This window comes from Somniosus microcephalus, chromosome 2, assembly GCF_052327205.1.
Source record: "Somniosus microcephalus isolate GS21.2 chromosome 2, FLI_Smic_1.0, whole genome shotgun sequence".
NCBI classification, from domain to species: domain Eukaryota; kingdom Metazoa; phylum Chordata; class Chondrichthyes; order Squaliformes; family Somniosidae; genus Somniosus; species Somniosus microcephalus.
Genome location: NC_140988.1, coordinates 108,043,980 through 108,070,032, shown reverse-complemented (window position 1 = coordinate 108,070,032; position 26,053 = coordinate 108,043,980). Strand labels below are relative to the sequence as shown.

The 26,053-nt window shown below is 45.2% G+C and overlaps 1 protein-coding gene across 2 annotated transcripts in view; it reads right to left on the bottom strand.

Moving 5' to 3' along the window:
* slc2a9l2 (solute carrier family 2 member 9, like 2) overlaps positions 1–26,053 on the bottom strand; it is an 836,356-nt gene that overhangs the window by 724,218 nt on the left and 86,085 nt on the right. For both annotated transcript variants that reach the window (XM_085961684.1, XM_085961676.1), the window contains exons 2-3: positions 24,000–24,091; positions 5,883–5,981 (exon numbers count right to left, since the gene is read on the bottom strand). In XM_085961684.1, the coding sequence (XP_085817810.1) occupies positions 5,883–5,981; positions 24,000–24,071 (171 nt within the window). In that variant the 5' untranslated portion in view covers positions 24,072–24,091. The remainder of the gene's footprint in view (positions 1–5,882; positions 5,982–23,999; positions 24,092–26,053) is intronic.

The following is a 26,053-nucleotide window of genomic DNA, read 5'->3' as shown; positions in this document are numbered from 1 at the left end:
CTGTGGAGGTGCATTCCTTTATAGGAAATTTTGTCCTGCTCGTAACGCGACCTGCAATCATTGCAGCAAGAAAGGTCACTTTTCTAAGGTATGCCAGTCAAGAGCCGCTGTTAGTAAGAAAGGCCACTTTTCTAAGGTATACCGGTCGAGAGCTCCTGTTAGTTTTGCAGCTACTATCTATAAAACTGCTCCTCCCCCAAGAGCCACTACTAAGGTTACAGCTGCAATCTATAAAACTGTTCCTCCCCCAAGAACCACTACTAAGGTTACAGCTGTCAAGGGTAAAAGTGCCCCTCCTCCCATCACAGCTGTTTTTCCCCAAAGTCTGTCTCATGCAGCCACAAAGGTTTTGGTAAATGGACACATTTTGAGTGCACTAATTGACTCATGCAGCTCTGACAGCTTCATTAGTGAGCGGGCTGTCAGTAAGTTAAAACTGCGTATTTACCCCTCGGACAGGGAAATTGCAATGGCTCTGACGATACTGACCACCAATTCTTCTGGCTTTTGTCTTGTCGACCTTATTTGCAATGGCCGCACTTATTTCTCCACCCGGCTCGGGGTGCTCAAGAACCTATGCAGTGATGTGCTTCTGGGACAGGATTTCCAGAAACAACACAAAAGACTCACTTTCGAGTTTGGAGGGTCAAAGCCAGAGCTTACTATTTCCAAAGTACCATTTTGTGCACTTTTGGCGGCTTCGCTCGACGAGCCCTCCTTGTTTGCCAATCTTTCCCCCCGATGTAAGCCCATAGTTACTAAATCACGATGTTTCAGCCAAGATGATCGATCCTTTATCGAGACAGGAATCTCTCGCCTTCTAGCTGACGGTATCATTGAGCCATGTTCATCTTCCTGGCGGGCTCAAGTCGTCATTGTTAAAAATCCTCTGAAGCAACACAAGAAACATCTCTGCATCGATTACTCGCAAACTATTAACCAGTATACCGACCTGGATGCCTACCCACTACCACGCATCGATGACATGGTCAATAACCTTGCCAACTACAAGGTATTTTCAACTTTTGATTTAAAGAGCGCATATCATCAAGTGCCGTTAAAGGACTCTGACAAGAAGTATACGGCCTTTGAGGCCAATGGTCGGCTTTACCAGTTTTGTCGCCTTCCATTTGGGGTCACCAATGAGGTGGCCGTCTTTCAACGGGCAATGGATAGCCTAGTCAAACAGGAGAACTTAACGGACACTTTTCCACATCTGGATAATATCACCATGACCAGAAGGAACATGATGCCAACCTCCAGAATTTTTTTGACGTTCTCCGTCGTCACAACTTAACCTTAAATGAGTCCAAATCTGTCCGGGGAGACGTGCCTTCTAGCCATAAACAAAAATCAAAAGACTGTGGCTATTCGTGGTCCGCCTGATCCGCTAAGAGGAAGTCGTCGGACTTCCAAATCTTTTAGGCAGGAAGAATGTTATAAATCTCATCATTCATCAAGAAACTACTCGTGAAATAACACTGGACGGCCAGCTGGTAGCGCCGTCCAAGGAATATAAATACTCGGGCATCGGCCCCAGTTTGTCAGGGACATTTTGTAAGACAAGGAACTAGTGAAGTATAACTAGACCTCCATGTTCTGAAACAAGTTGATTAAAGCCTTGCTTTATGCTCAAACCAAGTGCATAGTGGGTTTTATTACATCAGTGACCATCATATAATACGTTTTAAGATAATAATTGAGAAGGACATAAGTTTGAAGAAGACCAAGGTAATAGATTGGAGAAATGTTGATTTTGTGGGGCTGAGAATAGAGCTTGGGAAAATAAAATGGACAACAATATTGACAAAGATGTAGAACAGCAGTGGGAAATATTTAAAACGGTGTTCAACAGAGTCTGGGAAAAATATATTCCACTGAAAAACAAGAACAATCTAAACACTAATGGGACACCATGGATGAATAAAGATATAAGGGAAAAATTGAGGATAAGGAAAGAGGCATACAATAAGTACATGGACAGCAGGGGAGAACATGACAAGAGAGATTAGGAGAGGTCAAAAAAACAATTAGAAAGGCAAAAAGGAACTATGAAATTAAATGATCAAAAATCATAAAACAAAATAGTAAAATATTTTACAGGCACATAAATTTAAAAAGTCATTGGGAATAGGGCCATTACAGGATGGACAGGTTAATATCACAGGCAGCGATACAGAGATGGCAGAAATATTAAATAATTACTTTGCTTCATTTCAGTATTTACCAGGGTGACAGAACAGGTGGACATGACATCAGATGATTAGATTAGAAATGACATAACTGCATTTCAAATAAAAAGAGGAGAAATATTAAATAAACTAATCAAACTCAAAGAGGATTAAAAAAAAACCCTGGTCCGTACATCCGTGCAGTTTAAAAGAATCTAGGGAAGAGATAGCAGAGGCATTACTACACATCTATATCTATATATATAAATCGGTCGATCTGTCTGTCTGTCCTTCTGTCTGTCTGTCCTTCTGTCTGTCTGCACGTGTGCGTCTGGGTGGCTATGCGCTCGAAAGTTACAGGGCGTACCTACGCGTGCGTTACGTTGAAAGAAAGCTTACCTTTCCAAAACGGTTTTAAGCGTATTTACGTTTCGGCCAGGCTAAAATCACGCCCGCGGTATCCGAAAAACCTTAACATTCCGCTCATTAACATCTCATTATCCGCTCATTAGCGACAGAGTGACCTCGAGCTCGACCAATCGTACGCCGGGTTGCTGGCGTGTGCCACCGGGCCAATCAGTGCGTGTGTGGGCGGGCCTTATCGTTCTGAACCGAGGTGAGTAGCCGCCATCTTGCTTCCATTCTTTTTCCTGCTTTCTGCGTCTTTCTTTTCAAATATACATTTCCAGCAAAATAAAATTGAATTTATTAAATTGTTTTAAAATAAATCACTCATTTGTAAATATTTTATCTAACCTGAAGATTTTTTTTCCTACCTTTCCCCGTTTTTTTCTTAGGCCTGAAAGCCTGCGCCTTTCTTGCCCAGCCACGCCCGAGCTAGGTGATTGGGCTTCTGCTAAGCTCCTCACCCCCCCCGTGTCACGTTACCCAGGGCAACGGCGTCAGCCACGAGGGTCAGGGTGCGCGCGCAGCAGGAGCAGGTGAGACGTGGCGTCTCTGTTCCGCGCTCGGCCCGGGCGGGGGGGTGGCGGGGCTCTCGACAGTGCTCTCGGCCTTGGTGAGTGTTCCGCGCTCGGCTCGGGCGGGAGGGGGCCTCTCGACAGTGCTCTCGGCCTTGGTGAGTGTTCCGCGCTCGGCTCGGGCGGGTGGGGGGCGGGGCTCTCGACAGTGCTCTCGGCCTTGGTGAGTGTTCCGCGCTCGGCTCGGGCGGGGGGGGGCGGGGCTCTCGACAGTGCTCTCGGCCTTGGTGAGTGTTCCGCGCTCGGCTCGGGCGGGGCTCTCGACAGTGCTCTCGGCCTTGGTGAGTGTTCCGCGCTCGGCTCGGGCGGGGGGGGGCGGGGCTCGGGGGGGCGGGGCTCGGACAGCGGGGCGGCTGGGGCTTGGAGAGCAGGGCTCTCGAGAGTGCGGGGTGGGGGCTCCGAGAGCGGCCCCTTCCCCCCCGCCCCCTTCCCGCCCCCCACCCCTTCCCCCCCCGCCGCCCCCCCTTCCCCCCCGGCCCCCCCTCCCCTCCATCCCCCCTCCCCTCCCTTCCCCCCCTCCTTTCCCCCCCGCCCTCCCTTCCCCCCACCCGCCCTCCCTTCCCCTCACCCGCTCTCTCTCTTCCCCCCAGTCGCTCTCTCTCTTCCCCCCAGTCGCTCTCTCTCTTCCCCCCAGTCGCTCTCTCTCTCTCTTCCAACAACAACATGCCCTCGAAAAAGCCTCGGCACCGCCGGGCACTTCAGCTAGTATATAAATAAACGAATCGATCTGTCTGTCTGTCTGTCTGTCCTCGGGTGTGCGTCTGTCCGGCTATGCGCTCGAAAGTTATAGAGCGTACCTACGCGCGCATTACCTCCGAAGAAAGCTTACGCTTCCGGGACGGTCGTAAGCATATTTACTTTTCGGTCAGACGAAAATTGTTCGCGCCTTATGCAAAAAACCTTCAAAATTAAACTCATTATCTGCTACTTAGCATTGATTGACTGACGTCAAGGTTCGACCAATCCTGTGCCGTCACGATTGACCAATCCTACAGTACAGTCCCCTGATGGTTGGCCAATCGGTGTGTGTGTGGGGGCGGGACTAATCGTTTTCATCTCAGGGATGTGGGAGCCATTGCCTCAAGCTAAAAACACCATTTACTTCCAGCTCAAAATCTGCTGATGCAGCTTCGAAAACGTTAGTATCTCTTATGTTATTTTTAAAAGATTTACCAAAAATGTTTTATAAGTACTTTCACTTTCATCTTTGAAGGTATTAAAAGGTAGAAATGTTGCCCGGCAGCAGATTGACAGTGACACAGAGACAGGGCCCAAAAGCCTGGGACTCGATTTAAAATGTTGCCCGGCAGCAGATTCACAGAGGGACAGACAGACAGGGCCTGAAAGCCTGGTACTCAATTTAAAATGTTGCCCGGCAGCAGATTCAGAGAGGGACACAGAGACAGGGCCCAAAAGCCTGGGACTCGATTTAAAATGTTGCCCGGCACCAGATTCACAGAGGGACACAGAGAGGCCTCAAAGCCTGGGACTCGATTTAAACCGCCCGGCCCAAAACAGCCCTGGCAAAGCCGGGCTCCCCCAGCTAGTATCTTATGTAATCCTATGTAAAGCTGGGGTTGTTCTGCTTCGAGCAGAGAAGGCCAAGAGGAGATTTGATCGAGGTGTTTAAAATCATGAAGGGTTTAGATAGAGTAAATAAAGAGAAACTGTTTCCAATGGCTGAAGGGTCAAGAACCAGAGGACACAGGTTTAAGGCGATTGGCAAAAGAACCAAAGGCAGCATGAGGAAAAACTTTTTATGCTACGAGTGGTTAGGATTTGGAATGCACTGCCTGATATTGTGGTTGATACAGATTCAATAGTAGCCTTCAAAAGAAATTGGATAAATATTTGTAGGAGAAAAAATTGCAGGGATATGAGGAACGAGAGGGGGAGTGGGACTAACTGGATTGCTCTTCAAAAGAGCCGGCGCAGACTCGATGGGCTGAATGGCCTCCTTCTGTGCTGTAATATTCTATCATTGTATGATTCTATAATATGTCATACAACAGCAATATTCTTTAAATTCATAAGGTTACTGTTACTTGATGTCAAATGGTATCCCGAGCAAGGCACACTCTGTCCATTTAGTCATGGCATGGAGGATATTTATTCCTGAGTAATACTCTGAACTCTGACACACCACTCAGTACAACCAATATGTTACAGCCTTGTGCCAGTGATACTCCAAGTACAGCATTTTTATTAAATTAAATTTTCAGTTATCTTTGAATTATCTACAATGTGAACAAGTAATTTAATATCACATCTGTAAACTCAATAATCTCAATGCTTTATATCGATGTGTAAATTCAAAAAATAATATATAAGTTGCACAGTACATTCACTTTACAATAACATACAATGGTTTTAAATTTGTACAGAGTATTAAACCAAAAACAACTTGTATTTATTTAGTGCCTTTTATGTAAAAAATGTCCCAAGAAGCTTCTCAAAGGCATATGGAAAGAAATGGACGTTCAGCCAAAGAAGAAGATATTAGGGAGGGGGGTTGACTAAAAGCTTGGTCAAAAAGGTGGGTTTTAAGGAAGGTCTTAAAGGAGGAGAAGGAGTTAGAGAGCTGAGGGTTTAAGCGAGGGAATTTTAGACCTTTGGGATTAGGTGACCAAAGGCTGTCAGGAGTGGTGGGGTGAAGGAAGATGGGGATACACAAAAGATGCAATAAAGTGATTCTTGGCCTGTTTTTAATGTTGTATTTTCATTCACTTACCACTGTTGGTGCATTTACTACCGACAAGTTATAGCCATACAAAAATGCTGAACCAATGGCTCCAACCAGTGAGGCGGCCACAAGGTGGCAGGTCAATCCCTAGGAAGGTAAAAGATCGCGTTTGAACATCTTCAGCAGTTTTTAGTACCAGATTTTAATTGTTTGGAAGATCTCATTTGGCTTTCAACATGTTTTCGTATTATTTTATATATGCATATTGGTTATAGAGATATATATATATCATTCACTTACAAGCAGTATTTACCCTGAATTCATAGTTCAATATTATCTGTATTTTTTTTAAACCTCAGAAGCTGTCAATTTTGTTTGGCCTCTGTCAGACCAAAGGAAGAAAGGAAGTCAAACTAGGGAAGAATAAACAAGAATAAGAGGGTGAGGGTGGAACACAACTAGATGTAGTCATCTGTCCAATCATCCAATAAACAGGTGACATTTCACTTAAAATGCCATCAAAGATATCCTAGATCTCCAAATTTGACAGCTTGTAATATAATAAAAGCAAAAATTGATATACCATTCACATCCTCTGACCATATGTTACTGTTATTGTTCATTAAAAGCTACATCATATCATATTTATAAAACTTTATAATATAGGTCCAGAATTTTCTGACAAAATAAGGGCGAGTTTAATGGTGCTCGCCATTACTGATGTGTAAATCATCCAGCAACTTGTGGAGCGGAAGAGATACCCTGTTAATTGCGAATTGACACAAGATACTGGACGATTTGGGTCGCTCCGCCATTAACCTCGCAAAAGTGGCAGCTCGCCCTCAACCTCCCCATTATTTTTAAGAGCTTGCTGGATTTCCACATTAAACTCAAATTAAACTCGCTGCAGAAAGTTAGGGCTGGTACTTAACAGCATAAGTACCCTTTTAATGACATGATAATTGTTAATGCAATGACAAGTAATCTCTCTGGCCCAGAAATGGAACAATTTAAATTGTTGAGTCTCATTCTTGCATGTAGTCAATTATTCTTAGAGATTTTAAAAATTTCAAGTTTTAATGTATTACTTTTTTTCTTATTTAACCTTTCTGCCTTTCTTCTCACTCTCTTAATCCAATCTTTCTTTCCCTCTCTTTGTTTCTATTTCTATTTCAAAGGTGAGCGAGAGCGGCTGGAGAGCGCCAAACCTCGGGAGATTTCAAAGGTGAGCGAGAGCGGCTGGAGAGCGCCAAACCTCGGGAGATTTCAAAGGTGAACGAGAGCGGCTGGAGAGCGCCAAACCTCGGGAGATTTCAAAGGTGAACGAGAGCGGCTGAAGAGCGCCAAACCGCGGGAGATTTCAAAGGTGAGCCGGGGCTACAACGGACCGGCGAGTGTAAAGAAGTAAAAAGTAATCACAGTGTGACATCACCAGAAAGCAGGTAAGTGATTGGTTGGTGAATATTTCTCTCTTTCTCACTTTTATCCAAACTTAATTTTTGTGGTTTATAGTTTCTAAGGTCTCTGTTGTGTAGCGGGGTGTGCTAGTAAACAAGGGCCCTTGAGAATATAATTTAATTGTAGTGTAATTGGAGGTATTGATTTGATTTAATTCAATTTGAATTAATTAAAGGGTAAGTCATGGCAGCTTGGCCCCATGGCATGCTCCTCCTGCACTATGTGTGTGGGAAGTGTATCCAGCTGTAGCTACTGGCAGACCACATTGCGGCGCTGGAGCAGCGAATGGATACATATTGGAACATTCGCGATACCGAGGACATCATGGATAGTATGTTTAGGGAGTTGGTCACACCACAGGTAAAGGCTGCACAGGCAGGAAGGGTATGGGTGACCACCAGGCAGAGTAGTAGGTGCAGGCAGGTCGTGCAGGGGTCCCCTGTGGCCATCCCCTCTCAAACAGATATACCACTTTGGATATTGTTGGGGGAGATGGCTTATCAGGGGAAGGCAGCAGTAGCCAACTTCCTGGCACCATGGGTGGTTCTGCTGCACAGGACGGGAGGAAAAAGAGCAGGAGAGCTATAGTGATAGGGGATTCTATTGTAAGGGGAATAGATAGGCGTTTCTGCGGCCGCAAACAAGACTCCAGGATGGTATGTTGCTTCCCTGGTACAAGGGTCAAGGATGCCTTGGTGCAGCTGCAGGGCATTCTGGAGGGGGAGGGTGAACAGCCAGCTGTCGTGGTGCATGTAGGTACCAACAATATAGGTAAAAAATGGGATGAGGTCCTAAAAGTTGAATATAGGGAGTTAGGAGATAAATTAAAAAATAGGACCTCAAAGGTAGTAATCTCAGGATTGCTACCAGTGCCACGTGCTAGTCAGAGTAGAAATAGAAGGATATTTCAGATGAATACGTGGCTAGAGGAATGGTGCAAGGGGGAGGGATTCAAATTCCTGGGACATTGGAACCGGTTCTGGGGGAGGTGGGACCAGTACCAACTGGACAGTTTGCACCTGGGCAGGACCGTGACCGATGTCCTGGGGGAGTGTTTGCTAGTGCTGTTGGGGAGGGTTTAAACTAAAATGGTAGGGGGTTGGGAACCTGTGCAGGGAGACAGGAAAAGGAAGCAAGGATAGAAGCAAAAGACAGGAAGGAGAAAAGCAAAAGTGGAAGGCAGAGAAACCAAGGGTTTAAATCAAACATGGCCACAGTAAATAATTATAATTATAAAAGAACTAAGGGGGAAAAATTCAGTATCGCCCCATTTGGGGCGCAATTATCGGCCGGGCGCAAAGATTAGCGCCTGGTGGTACTTATCGCCTCCAACTGCAAACTTGACATTTATCGCCCCTGGAGGTGATTGGAGTGCTAAATCAAGCACTTCACACGTGTCTTAAGGCGCAAAGGCCGAGGAGCGAGGCACTACCTCAGAGCACTGGCGGAGCTCAAGTGATGCCAGTCAGCAATGGAACACAGGCACAATGGCGCCAGCCAGTTCTTAAAGGGGAGGGTTAACCTTTCTCTCCATCCACATCCTGCTCATTGCAGCCTTGAATCTCGGCCTGGAGAGACCTGTACATCAAATCTGCTGGAAAGAACAATGGAGAGACCCAGGGAAAGAGCTCAGAGTGCAGCCCCCACAATCTCTTCTAAATCAATAAAAGGAAGGGCAAATCAAAATGAACCTGCAAAGTGCTGCTCAGTGCCCAAAACTCCTTCACACAGCGTTGAATCTCTCCAGAATACACTCTCTCTCTCTCAGAATGCGTGGTGCAAAAATGTCACCATCAAAAAAAGTCAGGAAGTGGTCGCCTTTAAATAGCGCTCCCCCAGTCCCTTCCTGACCGCAAAATGCTCCCCTCAACCTGTCGTTGCTAGTGGCAGGCGGTAAGGCAGAGGGCGCCACTCAATATCCGGTCCGGGCTGCTACCGGGGCGTTGCACACTCGACTGACGTCACAATCTGCCGGTGCAGGGGATCATGGCGGTAGTGTTTAGCACCGCCGCAAAATGTCTACTTAATTTCGTGAGCAGCGCAAGCATCACCACGCACGGGCGCTAGCTGCTTTGCGCCCATTAGCGCCCTCTTAAGGCACTAACGGGAGGCACAAACCAACTGAATTATTCCCCCTAAGAGTGTTAAAAAAAAAAAGCCTGAAGGCTTTGTGTCTTAATGCGAGGAGCATTCATAATAAGGTGAATGAATTAGCTGCGCAAATAGATGTAAACGGATATGGTACAATTGGGATTATGAAGACATGGCTCCAGGGTGACCAAGGCTGGGACCTCAACATCCAGGGGTATTCAATATTCAGGAAGGAAAGGCAAAAAGGAAAAGGAGGTGGGGTAGCATTGCTGGTTCAAGAGGAGATTAACATAATAGTAAGGAAGGATATTAGCTCTGATTATGTAGAATCTGTATGGGTAGAGCTGAGAAATACCAAGGGGCAGAAGACGTTAGTGGGAGTTGTATACAGACCCCCAAACAGTAATGTTGAGGTTGAGGATGGCATTAAACCGGAAATTAGAGAGGCATGCAATAAGGGCACAGCAGTTATCATGGGTGACTTTAATCTACATATAGATTGGGCTAACCAAATTAGTAACAATACTGTGGAGGAGGAATTCCTAGAGTGTATATGGGATGGTTTCCTTGGCCAATATGTCAAGGAACCAACTAGAGATGAGGCCATCTTAGACTGGGTATTATGTAATGAGAAAGGATTAATTAGCAATCTTGTGCGAGGCCCCTTGGGGAGGAGCGATCATAATATGATACAATTCTTCATTAAGAAGGAGACTGAAGTAGTTGACTCAGAGACTAGGGTCCTGAATTTAAATAAAGGAAACTACGATGGTATGAGGCGTGAGTTGGCTAGGATGGATTGGAGAACGTTACTTAAAGGGTTGACGGTGCATAGGCAATGGCAAACATTTAAAGATCGCATGGATGAACTACAGAATTTGTTCATCCCTGTCTGACATAAAAATAAAACAAAAAAGGTGACTCAACCGTGGCTAACAAGGGAAATTAGGGAGAGCATAAGATCCAAGGAGAGGGCATATAAATTGGCCAGAAAAAGCAGTAAACCTGAGGATTGGGAGCAGTTTAGGATTCAGCAAAGGAGGAAGAAAGGATTAATTAAGAGGGGGAAAATAAAGTATGAGAGTAAGCTTTCAGGGAACATAAAAACTGACTTTAAAAGCTTCTATAGATATGTGAAGAGAAAAAGATTGGTGAAGTCAAGCATAGGTCCCTTGCAGTCAGAATCAGGGGAATTTATAATAGGGAACAAAGAAATGGCTGACCTATTAAATACATACTTTGGTCCTGTCTTCACAAAGGGGGACACAAATAACCTCCCAGAGATTTCGGGGAACATAGGGTCTAATGAGAGGGAGGAACTGAATGAAATCAGTATTTGTAGAGAAACAGTGTTAGGGAAATTGACAGGATTGAAGGCCGATAAATCCCCAGGGCCTGCTAATCTACATCCTAGGGTATTTAAGGAAGTGGTCCTAGAAATAGTAGATGTATTGCTGGTCATCTTCCAAAATACCTTAGTCTCAGGCACAGTTCCCATGGATTGGAGGGTAGCTAATGTAACCCCACTATTTAAAAAAGGTGGTAGAGAGAAAACGGGGAATTATAAACCGGTAAGCCTGACATCGGTAGTGGGGAAAATGCTAGAGTTCATTATAAAAGATGTAATAGCAGAGCACTTGGAAAACAGGATCGGACAAAGTCAACATGGATTTACAAAAGATAAATCGTGCTTGACTAATCTACTGGAATTTTTTGAGGATGTAACTGGTAGAATAGATAAGGGAGAGCCAGTGGATGTGGTGTATTTGGACTTTCAGAAGGCTTTCGATAAGGTCCCGCATAAGAGATTAGCGTGTAAAGTTAAAGCACATGGGATTGGGGGTAAGGTACTGACTTGGATAGAGAACTGGTTGGCAGACAGGAAGCAAAGAGTTGGAAGAAACGGGTCTTTTTCCGAGTGGCAGGCAGTGACTAGTGGGGTACCGCAGGGATCAGTGCTAGGACCCCAGCTATTCACAATATATATTAATGATCTAGACGAGGGAACTAGATGTAATATCTCCAAGTTTGCAGACGACACAAACCTGGGTGGGTGTGTGTGCTGTGAGGAGGATGCAGAGAAACTCCAGTATGATTTGGACAGGTTGGGTGATTGGGCAGATGCATGGCAGATGCAGTATAATGTGGATAAATGCGAGGTTATCCACTTTAGTGGCAAAAACAGGAAGGCAGATTATTATCTGAACGGCAATAGATCAGGAGAAGGGGAAGTGCAATGAGACCTGGGTGTCCTTGTGCACCAGTTGCTGAAGGTAAGCATGCAGGTGCAGCAGGCGATTAAGAAGGCAAATAGTATGTTAGCCTTTATAGCGAGAGGATTCGAGTACAGGAGCAAGGATGTCTTGCTGCAGTTGTACAGGGCCTTGGTGAGACCACACCTTGAGTATTGTGTGCAGTTTTGGTCGCCTTATCTGAGGAAGGATGTTCTTGCCATGGAGGGAGTACAGCGAAGGTTCACCAGACTGATACCTAGGATGGAAGGAATGACGTATGAGGAGCGATTGGTTCGATTAGGCTTATATTCGCTGGAAGTTTAGAAGATTGTGAGAGGATCTCATTGAAACTTATAAAATTCTAACAGGACTAGACAGACCAGATGCAGGAAGGATGTTCCCAATGGCGGGGGAGTCCAGAACCAGGGGCCACAGTCTAAGGATAAGGGGTAAGCCATTTAGGACAGAGATGAGGAGTAATTTCTTCACCCAGAGAGTGGTGAACCTGTGGAATTCTCTACCACAGAAGGCAGTTGAGGCCAATTCATTAAATATATTCAAGAAGGAGTTAGATATATTTCTTAAGGCTAATGGGATCAAGGGATATGGGGAGAAAGCAGGGACAGGGTACTCGGTTCACTCGGTTAATCCCGGGGATGAGGGGATGGACGTATGAGGAGAGGTGAGTAGATTGGGACTCTACTCATTGGAGTTCAGAAGAATGAGAGGCGATCTTATTGAAACATATAAGATTGTGAAGGGGTTGGATCGGGTGGATGCGGGGAGGATGTTCCCGATGATGGGTGAAACTAGAACTAGGGGGCATAGTCTTAGAATAAGGGGCTGCTCTTTCAAAACTGAGATGAGGAAGAACTACTTCACTCAGAGGGTGGTAGGTCCATGGAATATGCTGCCCCAAAAAGCTGTAGAAGCTACATCATTACATAAATTTAAAACAGAAATAGACAGTTTCCTAGAAGTAAAGGGAATTAAGGGTTATGGGGAGCGGGCAGGAATTTGGACATGAGTCTAGGTTCGGATCGGTCATGGCCCTGTGGGTAGCGGAGCGGGCCCAGGGGCCGTGTAGCCTGATCCTGCTCCTAGTTCGTGTGTCTAATTCTGTTAGATTCAGGAGATGGTTCTGTGATAGTGGATTGGCGGTTAGGATCAGATCAGCCATGATCTTATTGAATGGCGGAGCAGGCTTGAGGGGCCGATTGGCCTACTCCTGCTCCTATTTCTTATGTTCTTATGTTCTTATGAATTTGGATGATCAGCCATGATCTCATTAAATGGCAGAGCAGGCTCGAGGGGCTGAATTGCCTACTCCTGCTCCTATCTTCTATGTTTGTATGTTTCTATGTTTACCTGATTTGACTGTGATCCACCCATTCTAATTCACCCTCCTTCTCCGTTGTTCCTCTGCTTCTTTCTTAATCTTTAAATCTCATTGGCTAAGGAGATAGACTATTGGTCCCATAGTTTATTAAGGTCTCAGATGCCTCGTTGCCCTCGACATGTTGCGGGTGATTTTGCCAATGTGGATGTGATGGAGGCAGGACTGCTGCTTGTCAGGATTTAGTCCCGCCTCCATTGACGTCCGGCCAACCCATGCTATTTTCCCTCGATTGACCTTGTTAAGCCTGCCCAGCAGGTTTAGCAGGCCAATTAAGGGATAGCCGGTGACAGAGAACGTCAGCGTATGACGTTTCATCTGTCAAAAATTTTTGACAGATGAATTGTCATCGTTTGACAGCTTTGAGAAGCTGTCAAACACTGGCATTCTCTGTTGTTTGATGAGTCCTTGTATTCAAGACTCACCAAACCTATTTTCTGAGCAGAAAGCAGATGGCTGTTGCATCGGAGAATGCAGTAGCCATTCTGTCATCTCTGCCGTGGAAATGCCAGAGCCTCCGGATCCCCAACGATTGAAGCCTGCAGGAATAAACAAAGGTAAGTAAACTTTTTCTAACACTTTTCACTCACCTCACATACTTACCTCTCCACACTTGCACCCATCAGTCACCTCCACAGCGCACTTTTTGACCCCTCTCACCCCCGCAGACCCACTGCTCACCTCGCTGACCGTGGCAGGGTTTCCCAACGTCAGGAAGCCTGCACTTTCGTTGGAAAAATGGGGATAATCCTCTTAACTGCCTGTTAACTACCTGTAATCCCCTTCACATCGGTTACCCACCTCCTGGAAAGATGACACGGACACGGGTTGGTGGCGGGATGGGTACCCGCCCCCAGTTTCTGCCATTTTCCCGGCAGTCCCGCCTCCAAACCCGTCTCCCCAGGGCTGGCAAAATCATTCCCTTCGTTATCAGCTTATATTTGAGCTGAAGCATGAGGGGAAAAGTCTGACTAACAGGGCATGCCGCAAGATGCCTCATTCCAGCAAAGTCTGGCCCATTACTTTTGTAGTACATTTTCTCCATTTTGACTTCTTCAATCGAAAGTTGCAATCATGGAAAAGTGAGCATCGGTGTAATTTGAATCCAGGGTGGGTTAGTTATCTATCACAAGAGCTATTGGACTTGTCTGCCCTCTAGCAAAGCCACCAACTGCTCCAAGAGCATCCTGGAAAGGAAAGATAACCTCCGGCTTATTCTCTCCACTCCTTAAACCTCTCTCCTTATCCCCAACACCCTCATCTCCAACAGTGCGAGGAGCACCATTAAAGCTGAAGGCCCATTTTATACAATTTTCAGGCAACCCTGTAAATGTCCAAGCAGCTGCCTGCCTGAAATATTGTTCTGTATTTTCCGACCCCCATGGGTGTGTACGAGCTGTGTACACACCCGTAGGGGCCTCGCAAGTGCTGGTTTCAGGCATGCGAAGTGCATGCGCTGAAAACCGGCACTTCCGATCTGTCAAGGATCCTCCGCCTGCCCTGGAGAAGGGCCCCTGCAGGTGGAGAGTTCTGCTTTCTGCACAACCTCCGCCCGCTGAAAACCTTTAAAAACCTTACGCCTGGTTGCTTTTACCAGCATAAGAGTTTTAAAAAGTTTTTTAAAAATTATTTTCAGTCATTTATAATTTTAAAATACTTTTTAAAAAGTTAAGTTTATTTTTAGCCCCATAAAAAACTTTAATTATTTTTTTCAAAAAATTAAATTTTTGTTTAAAACATTTAATTTAATGTAATTTTTAATATGTGATTTTTAAAAATTATTTAATGTTTTAGTGTGTTTTGTAAGTGATCCCCATTCATACTTTTGACAGATCTACGCGTAGAGACCTGTCAAAAGTGTGAAGGGGGATTCCTTTCTTTGATTGGTTCCCCATGGCCCACATGATCCCAGGGAACGGCCTGCGCCCTGGGATACCTGGGCCGCTGTGCGCGCGGACCAGGAGAGGCCCAGGATCAGAAGTGTCAGGACCTACAGAGCCAGCAGGTAAGTTCGTAGATTTTTCCAGATCGGAGGCATCCGCCCGTAGGGAGCATCCGATCGGAAAATCCGGCCCAATATGCAAATCGGGGTTCTACGCCAGTTGTAAGAATTTGATTGTAATTTTTACAGGTACAAGTAGGTAGAGTGTGCACCAAGCACACTCCGCCCATTTGGTGCAGACGCTGAGCAGCCTCTCCAATGGCCCTTAAAGGGACTGCTGGTGGCCGCTCAGAAAATAGCCCAGGGGGCAATTTTTATTTTTGGGCTGAGCCCAGGAGGAAGAGGAGTGCTCCTTCTAGGCATCCAAACAACCTCTGGCTCTCTGCTAGTCTATTCAATGCCCCCATCCAGGATCGTGTTCCCCCCAACCCCCAGCTAGCTCAGCATAGAAACGGGCGAATCTCCCGCCCTCCCAGAAATGGTGAGCTGCTGAGGCGCCCGCTTGACGCCCGCAACTTGCCACAGCAGCATGTTAATGAGGCCCGGGCTTCAAAATGGTTCCGGCTTCACGCCGGCATGAACAGGTGGGCAGAGCAGCTGCTCTGCCGACTGCGGTCCTGTTTTGGGCACTACTTGAAAATCGTCCCCTAACCCGATGTGTTTCTCGCGTGAAAACATTTGAACAGTGGTTGGGGGCAGGCGTATCCTAATCTAGAAGAGCTGTACTCTGAAGAGATTTCCAATTTCCGCACTGATCATAAATCTGTCAGATTTAGGAAATGGTTCGAGGTTGGTCTGGTGCTGAGGGAGATATAAATGGCAGCTGAATGACATTCCTCTGCCCTACAGAGCTAGAACATTTTGCAACAAGAAGTAGATCAAGCTTATTTTTTTAGCAAACAGTGGACACAATCACTGAAAGTGCGGATGAGGAGGACATGTTCCCCAATCCCCCAAAAAATCTTGCCACTTTTTATGCCCCTTCTCCAAATTCCATTGATGTTCCCCTGGTCACAGGTTAGATGTTTTTGAGGCTCTCTAAAGGCATTCAGAATTTTATTTGTCCTCCGATTGTGACACTTTCCTTTAATTAGCCCCATTCCTTTAAATTTCATTTACATGTAATCTTCCTCTCCCACCACTGCTGTCCCAACTCGTCTGTATTTGCACCTACAGATTTGAATAATTGGGAAAGAATTTCTGCTGGGGCCCGTGATCTCACGCTGTAACTTCAATGAAAGTCTGCCGGAAACCCCGGAGGAATGGAATAAGCAATCATTTCTCCAGGGTTTCTGCTAATCATTTGCCAAAGTTATGGCTGACAATTGGGAGAGCCCCCTCCCCACCCAGCTAACAGTATTGGCAATTATATACATAGGTTTATATCCAACCATTGAATTCTATTAGTATTTGACTTTTTAGGCAGAATTTGCATCAGCTCTTAGTCATTTAGGACTGACTTGCACCAAAATCGGTCTCTGAGTCCAAGTAGCAGTAGGCCAGAGCTGATTGGTGGAGATGGATTGATATTCAAGAGTTCTGCTTGATTAGATTTGGGGGTCATGAAGTATTTATACAAAATTTCACCTAAGGTGGAATAGCTGGGTCTTTTTCAGGGTGGCAGGCGGTGACTAGTGGGGTACCGCAGGGATCAGTGCTTGGGCCCCAGCTATTCACAATATATATCAAAGATTTGGATTGTAATGTACTCAACACACGGACACACGGACACGGGATGTATTCCTTCAGCCATCAACACAAGGCTTCTTTATTTATTTCCTCTCTCTGTTTACCCTCCGTCGCCCCCTACCGGGGTGGAGGGTAACTATCACCACATGGATGAGGGAACCAAATGTAATATTTCCAAGTTTGCTGACGACATGAAACTAGGTGGGATTGTAAGTTGTGAGGAGGATGCAAAGAGGCTTAAAGGCAATTTAGACAAGTTGAGTGAGTGGGCAAATACATGGCAGATGCAGTATAACGTGGATATATGTGAAGTTATCCACTTCGGTAGGAAAAACAGAAAAGCAGTATTATTTAAATGGTGGCAGATTGGGAAATGTTGATGTACAAAGGGACCTGGGTGTCCTTGTACACCAGTCACTGAAAGCAAACAAGCAGGTGCAGCAAGCAGTTAGGAAGGCAAATAGTATGTTGGCCTTCATTGCAAGAGGATTTGAGTACAGGAGCAAGGATGTCTTACTACAGTTATACAGGGCCTTGGTGAGACCACACCTGGAGTACTGTGTGCAGTTTTGGTCTCCTTACCTAAGAAAGGATATACTTGCCGTAGAGGGAGTGCAGCGAAGGTTCACCAGACTGATTCCTGGGATGGCAGGACTGTCGTATGAGGAGAGATTGGGTCGACTAGGCCTGTATTCACTAGAGTTTAGAAGAATGAGAGGGGATCTCATTGAAACGTATAAAATTCTGACAGGGCTAGACAGACTGGATACAGGGAGGATGTTTCCCCTGGCTGGGGGCCCTAGAACGAGGGGTTACAGTCTCAGGATACGGGGTAGGACATTTAGGACTGAGATGAGGAGAAATTTCTTCACTCAGAGGGTGGTGAACCTGTGGAATTCTCCACCACAGAAGGCTGTGGAGGCCATGTCATTGAATATATTTAAGAAGGAGATAGATAGATTTCTAGACACAAAAGGCATCAAGGGGTATGGGGAGAGAGCAGGAATATGGTATTGAGATGGAGGATCAGGCATGATCATATTGAATGGCGGAGCAGGCTCGAAGGGCCGAATGGCCTACTCCTGCTCCTATTTTTCTATTTTTCTATGTTTCTATGTTTCTAAAGTCTATAATTAAGCTTGCTGTTTAATGAAAATAAAGCACCATTTGTGCTGTATCTGACTTGTTCTTTAAGAAACTTGAAATTGCATGATGTGAACACTGGATGCTAAATATTACGATAGAAACAAAATCCATATGGATGAAGATAAAGGATAAGAAGGGATCGATCATGCTAATAGGGCTATTCTACAGACCACCTAATAGTGGAAGGGAAGTGGAGGAAGAAATATGAAAGCAAATCCATGAAATGAGTAAAAGACATAAAATAATAATCATGGGAGATTTCAATTACTGCACCGCCCCCCCCCCCCAAATAAACTGGAAAGAGGAGGTAGGAGAAAGGGAATCGAGCTTTTATAGTGTGCACAGGACTCCTTTCTTACACAGTACATAAGAAGTCCAACCAGAGAGGAATCACTGCTGCATCTAGCAATGGGAAATGAACCAGAGTAGATTAGAAAAGTAAGCATAGGGGAATATTTAGACAATAGTGATCATTATTTAGACAATAGTTTCAAAATAATCATTGAGAAAGATATAAGTAAGACAAAGGCCAAAGTAATAGATTGTAAAAAAAAAGCTAATTGTGAGGGAATGAGAATATAACTGGGAAGGTAAACTGGAAAGTAATTTTGACAGATAAAGAGATAGAACATCAGTGCAAAATATTTGAATAGAGTTCAAGGGGAATATATTCCGCTAAAAACAAGAACAAACTAGCTAATAATGAAATATTATGGATAAATAAAGAGATAAGGCTAAAATTGAAACTAAAGAAAAAGGCATACACTAAGTACATAGGCCCGTATTTTCCGATTGCAGGCTTCCCGTGGGCGGAGGCATGCGTTCTGGAAAAATCTACGCCCTTACCTGAGGGCTGCTGGGATGCACACGCTTCCGCTCCTGGGCCTCTCCAATCTTGAAGTGCACAGGGCCCACGTATCCCAGAGGCGCAGGTAGTTCGCAGCGTCCCTGGGATCAAGTGGGCCATGGGGAGCCAATCAAATGGAGATCACCCCCAAAATTAAATAATTTTTTTTAAATCACATTTTTAAAATGACTTGAAATTACAATAAATTAAGTATTTTAAACAAAAATTTAATTTTTTGAAAAAAAAGTTAAGTTTTCTATGGGGCTAAAAATAAACTTACCTTTTTTTAAAGTATTTTTAAATGATAAATCAGTGAAAAAAACTTTTAAAAAACTTTTTTGAACTCTTATCCTGGTAAAAGCAGGCCTTATGCCTGCTTTTACCAGGCATAAGAATTGTAAGGGTTTTCTGCGGGCGGAGGGTCTTCAAAAAGCGGAACTATCTGCCCACGGAGGCCCTTCTCCAGGGCAGCTGGAGGATCTGTTAAGACCATTGTTAACAGATCGGAAATGCCGGTTTTCAGCGCATGTGCTTTGCATGCCTGAAATCGGCATTTCCGATGTCCCTACGGGTGGGTACACAGCACGTACACATCTGTAGGGATCTGAATATCTGGGCCATAGGCATAGAGTTTCTGCTTTGGGAGCGATTGGCCATTCCGGTGCAAATTGCACCCATTTTGAAAAGTGTTTCCCCCCCCGCCCCGCCCACGCTGATTTTCCACTCAAACTCATTTGCTTATCGCCGAATGCAAAATCTGCCATGAACCAGCGCAGTCAGAAGCATTTTATAACATCATTATTTATTTTTTAATTGCTTTAAAAACTATCCCTTGATATATTTAAGAGTGGTAACTAGGCGCAGTTTGATTAATACAGCTGTAAGTGGGTTTATCACAGAAAATAAGCATTTTAAATTACCGTGTCAATCCACCACCTGTGACTAACCCGAATTTAAATGACTGAAAATAACTTTTTTTTAAATATACAAAACTATTTTCTAGTTAGATCGGGGTGCAGTAGTCAGTTCCTGAGTAATTTTTTTTTTAAATCATGCAAAACCTTTCAAAACAGACCTATCAGTGTCCTTGTGCCCAAAAGATCCAACTTCATTTTTGGAGCCTCCTCGAAGGCCTGCAAACGAGCGCAATTAGTGGAAACTCCCAGTGGTGACTGGTTTACCCTGGGGGCCTGGCTAGTTTTGTTAGCGGGGCCTGCTTCCAGCATGATGTTTTAAAAACTAGCACAAAATATTGCAGAAACTCAAGTTGCGTTGAATGCAATTTGTGCTTAAAATTCTGCCATCTTTTGCACCGGATGTGCCGATATCGAGGGAATTGTGGCAAAAAAAGTGTAATCGAGTGGAAACTCCAGGCTACAGACAATAAAGGAAAGGATGACAAAAAGGAGTAAGAAGAGGTTAGGAAAGAAGTAAAAAGAAACAATTAGGAAAGCAAAGAGGAACTACGAAATTGAATAATCAAGGAATATAAAAAGAAATAGTAAAGTATTCTACAGATACATGAATAACAAAATAATAATCAGGATGTAAAGGGTAGGTCATGCCTGATGAAACAGATTGTATTTTTTGAAAGTAGTGGTCAGAGGAATGTCTATGGATGTTATTTATATGGACTTCCAGAAGACATTCAATAAAGTCCCTCATAAGAGACTACTAGCTAAATCTGAAGCTCATGGAATTGAACGCAAATTATTGACCTGGTTAGGAAATTGGCTGCATGGCAGGAGACAGAGAGTAGGGATAATGGGCAGGAACTCTAATTGGCAGGATGTGATTAGTGGCGTTCCATAGGGATCTGTGTTCGGGCTTCAACTATTCACCGTATTTATTAATGACTTAGATGATGGAATAGGGAGCCACATATCCAAGTCTGCCGATGACACAAAGATAGGCGCCATTGTAAGCAGTGTAGATGGAAAAATAAAATTATAAGGAGATATTAATAGATTAAGTGAATAGGTAAAACTGTGGCAAATGGATTTCAATGTAGGCAAGTGTGAGGTCATCCACTTTGGACCTAAATAGGATAGAACAGAGTACTTTCTAAATGGTGAAAAGCTAGAAACAGTAGAAGTCCAAAGAGACTTAGGGATCCATGAACATAGATTTTTAAAATGTCATGGGCAGGTAATGAAAATTATCAATAAGGCTAATGGAATGCTGGGCTTCATATCTAGAGGACTAGAATACAAGGGGGTAGAAGTTATGCTACAGCTATACAAAGCCCTGGTTAGACCACACCTGGAGTATTGTGAGCAGTTCTGGGCACCACATCTTAGGAAGGATATATTGGCCTTGGAGGGAGTACAGCGTAAATTTACCAGAATCCAAGGATTAAATTACGAGGTGATATTACACAAACTAGGGTTGGATTCCCTGAAATTTAGAAGGTTAGGAAGTGACTTGATCGAAGTTTTCAACATATTAAGGGGAACTGATAGGGTAGATAGAGAGAAAATATTTCCGCTGGTTGGAGAGTCTAGGGTCTAGAAATTCGCCTCCTTTACGCTTCCCATTAGCGCCTCCGGGAGGCGCTACCGGCTTTGCAACTGGGAGTACCGACGCCCCCGAAATTCCCGTCGAGGTTTGCGGCAGCGGTAACCCCTGGCACCACGATCTCCTGCGCCCGGAGATCGTGATGTCATCGTGCTGCATTGCTCCCTGCAGCATTGCCGGACAACAACAACGACAGCTGCAGGAGGCGTTGTCAAGGAGGCCGGCCGCTTGGGGAGCGGTATTTAAAGTTAATGATGGTTGCGTGGAAAAAAAACACATTTTCTTAATGCCTTACGTTCATTTTTCAGCATTTTCTTCGGCCGCGATCGATCAGCCCTACACTCTGCTAGAGTGCTTGGGGCTGATCATGTCGGATCGCGGCTGCCATTGGCAATGAGGGACCTCGTTTCAATGCAGAGCCTACAGCGATGGTCCTTCCCTTTAAGGGAGGGAAGGAGCCTCCGTTCCTGGCATTGGGCAGCGCTGCACCACTACCGCCCCTCTTGCCGGCTTTAGCGCTCCGAGGGAAGTGGTAGCGCTTGATTTAGCACTCCAATTCCTTCCTGGAGCACTAACAGCCAATTTACTGGAAGTTCACAATCATTAGTGCCTGGTGCAAATTTTTCAAGATTTCAAAAGTTAGCACCCCAAACCGAATTTCTCCCCCTAGGACTAGGGGGCATAGCCTAAAAATTAGAGCCAGGCCTTTCAGAAGTGAAGTTGGGAAACACTTCTACACACAAAGGCTGGTAGAATTTTGGAACTCTCTTCCACAAATGGCAATTGATGCTAGATTAATTGTTAATTTTAAATCAGAGATTGATAGATTTTTGTTAATCAAAGGTATTAAGAGATATGGGCCAAAGGCGGGTATATGGAGTTAGGTCACAGATCAGCCATGATCTCATTGAATGGCGGAATAGGCTCGAAGGGCCTACTCCTGTTCTTACATTCCTACATTCCAATGATAGAGACAGGGCCACTAAGGGATGCACAAGATAAACTCACAGGTAATGACAGCGAAATAGAAACATAGAAGATAGGAGCAGGAGTAGGCCATTCGGCCCCTCGAGCCTGCTCCGCCATTTAATGAGATCATGGCTGATCATCCAAATTCAGTACCCTGTCCCTGCTTTCTCCCCATATCCCTTGATCCCTTTAGCCTTAAGAAATATATCTAATTCCTTCTTGAATATATTTAATGAATTGGCCTCAACTGCCTTCTGTGGTAGAGAATTCCACAGGTTCACCACTCTCTGGGTGAAGAAATTACTCCTCATCTCAGTCCTAAATGGCTTACCCCTTATCCTTAGACTGTGACCCCTGGTTGTGGACTCCCCTGCCATCGGGAAAATCCTTCCTGCATCTAGTCTGTCTAGTCCTGTTAGAATTTTATAAGTTTCAATGAGATCCCCTCTCATTCTTCTAAACTCCAGCGAATATAAGCCCAATCGACCCAATCTCTCCTCATACGTCATTCCTGCCATCCCAGCTATGAGCCTGGTGAAACTTCGCTGCACTCCCTCCATGAAGAATAAGGAGGCCAAATATACTTGGATAACAAGAGTCTAAATGGGATAGAGGAGCAAAGCAATTTAGGGGTCCAGATACACAAAGCACTAAGATAGGAAAAAAAGGCAAACCAAGCACTGGTGTTCATTTCTAGAGGGATAGGCTTGTATTGAACCTCGGTTCGACCACACTTGGATTACTGTAAACAGTTCTGGTCTCCATATTATAAAAATGTTATAGAGGCACTGGAAAACTCAGCAGGTATACTTATCAGGAAAGGCTGAACAGGCTGGGGCTCTTTTCTCTAGAAAAGAGAAGGCTGAGTGGTGACCTGATAAGAGGTCTTTAAGATTATGAAAGGGTTTGATCGGGTAGACATAGAGAAAATGTTTCTACTTGTGGGGAGTCCAAAAGTAGAGGTCATAAATATAAGATAATCATCATTGCCATACCATGTATGACTTAGTTGGTAGCACGCTTGCCTTTGCGTCAGAAGGTTGTGGGTTTAAGTAACACTCCAGTGACTTGAGCACAATGGCCTAGAAATTCACTATGGCCCCGCCAGCTGGCTAGCGCCCAAAAGTTAGCGCTGGGCGGGAAGCCTATAGCGATCGTCAGATATTCATTGTTAGCGCCCCAATTCGGAACCGGGCGCTATACCAGGGTGTGCCCGCCTCCGCTTGGGGCGCTGACACTGAATATCAGCGCTCTTGGCGCCGCTGCGCCAGCCGCTGCGGAGCGGCAGGCTGCGGTACTGCAGGCCTCCTCCTTCTCTTAAGGGGGAGCTGCCTGCAACGGGGAGATCGCCGCTGGATAGTGCCGGCAAATGAGCCCGGCACCACGGAGAAGTGCCGGGCTCGCGGAAAGCAGCCGGCAATGCCGCGGGGGGGGGGGGGTGGAGGAGGCCGGGGAAGGAGGTGCGGGCAGGCGGCTGCCGAAAAAGCGGCCGGCCGCACCTTCCGCTTTAAAGCGCCCCACTAAGGCAGCAGGACGGCCCGGTTTTCTGGTCGCTGTTTGTGGCCGCTTCGGAGGAGGCGGCCGCAACTAAATATGGGGATTGGGCCGGTTTCGGGGCGGAACCGGGGCACTGCGCACACCGATGACGTCATCGGTGCCGGCGCAGCGCTAACGGCTACCGCCGCCAATACCGCTGCGCTGAATATCTGCGCAAACTCATTTCTGGCGCAAAATCACTCTTTAGGCGTTAACTGGGCGCAAAGCTGGCAGCGCCTTAATGAATTTCTAGGCCAATAAATCTAGGCTTACACTCCAGGGCAGTACTGAGGAAGTTCACCAAGAGATATAAATTGCTAAAGAGAAAAAAAGAACTAACTTGTTTAGTTTGCTTATTATCCATAGCCTTTATTTCAATGCAATTATTTACATCCCCGTCACTGGTCTGCATTGTGCAGGACTGTTGTGATTCTAGAAAGCAAAGGAAAAGAATGATGTCATATTAATATACAAGTAATATTAAACAAACAGCAAAACAATATCTACCAACCTCCTTCTTCACAAAATGTATTTTTATTAAATTATCTATATCTCTTCCTCTCTATGCTCACATTAGAAACATATTTTCCCTCAGGATGCATGGCATTTAATTTCCACTGTACAGGAAAACATTGTCAATCTGAACACACATGACTCAGTGATTGGTAAATGCACTGTATGGTGCGATGCTATGCCACACAGACCAGGGAGACCCCTGGTCACTGCGAAGTTAGCTCATCTCATTCAGGGCAATGTTGGATGCTGATGCTACAACTGATTTTCTTAGGCTTGGGGAATGTGGGGGGAGTTAGGGTTTCTGCTCCTGATCATTATTCAGTGGCTCCTGCTGGGAAAGTGTACTTGTGGATATCAGGTTGAATCAGGCTTGGTTGGCTGAATATCCTGCTGACACTCAATGACAACTCATTCATTCAGCCGGAATTTTGTTTACCTGGGCAGGTCGGGTGTGGGCAGTTGGCGTGGCAGGTCGCGACCCCATTGTTGATTCCATCCCATTCCTGAAATCAACTTTGCGATAATGGAGCCTATTAAGCTCGCCTTGCACGTTACCCGGCCCAGGTCTGATGACATCATCGATGATGCATTTTCAGCCAGGATATTTAAAGGAGCCATGGTCACATTGCATTTCAATGTTCATCTGGGAGTGGGCAGGCAGCACACTGCACAATTGGACTGTTGCAAACATTTCCAGAGATGACTGCACAGAGACAGAGGGCTGCACCCAGGTCCTCCGATGACTCCCTCCATATGCTTGTGGAGAGAGTCCGAACACGCAGGGAGGTCCTCTTCCCTTCTAATGGGTGGAAGAGACCTCCCCAGGAGACCAAAACAGCCTGGCTCCAAATAGTAGAGGAGGTAAACAGCAGGGATGTGGTCAGGAGGACCTGGATGCAGTGCCGCAAACGTTTCAATGATCTCAGTAGATCAGGAAAGGTGAGTACAAAGTGTTGGATTGCAAAATTAGGCCTGTGAACCGAAGCCTGAATCCTCCAGTCCCTAATACATAAACCATTAGGCTGTAATATTAGAAATCATATTTAAAGGATTACATTATTGAGATATATATGTATTAAAAGCATACATGTAGCATTTAGATAGCTGCAAAGCATGACGGGATGCTTGACCATTATATATTAACTCTTTTTAACTAGTACTGTAGAATAGCTGACCAAAGCAGATTCACCAGATTGCGGGCCGCCACCCCACGTATCTCCAAACATTTTGGAATGTTGTTATCAGCTTCACAGAAGCAGTGTTCAACATAGCTTGCCCTTCTAAGAGACAAGGAGACCTAGCCACAGAGTATATGGTTTGTTTGCTCGATGGTTAGGGGAAACACATGTCCTTTGAAGTTACAAACATTCAGGCACTAGCTCCTACTGTAGAATTGGGCTATACAACATTTATAAGAGAAGTCTCTAAAATCCCACAACAAGTTGTGGCCACCAAGTTAAACACTAAAAGGAATCAGCCATTTCTGAGACAATCCTTGCTTCAAACACCTTATCTCCCTTTGGAATGTTTGCTCGAAGTTTGAGTTGACATTGTTTATCCCAACAAGCTTTTCTCGAGAGATTAATGAAGTAACCGCGCATCTCCAGGGCTAGAACAGTAGCACCAGGGGTGATAAGCATGGTTGTGGCCTTGCTGAAAGCTGCTTTGTGGAGTCTCAATGTCTGAAAACTATGCGCTTACTGATAAGAAGTAACTACAACTAGTGTGAGATGTTTAGTGTAACAGGACACCTCAAGGCGGGCCCTGACAGTTGAGTGACTAACCACGTCAACCAATAAGAGAGTAACTGTAGTGATGCTGTTTGTACGTATACACCCACATTTTGTAACCCGTGGGCGTTGCCTATTGAAAGGTATA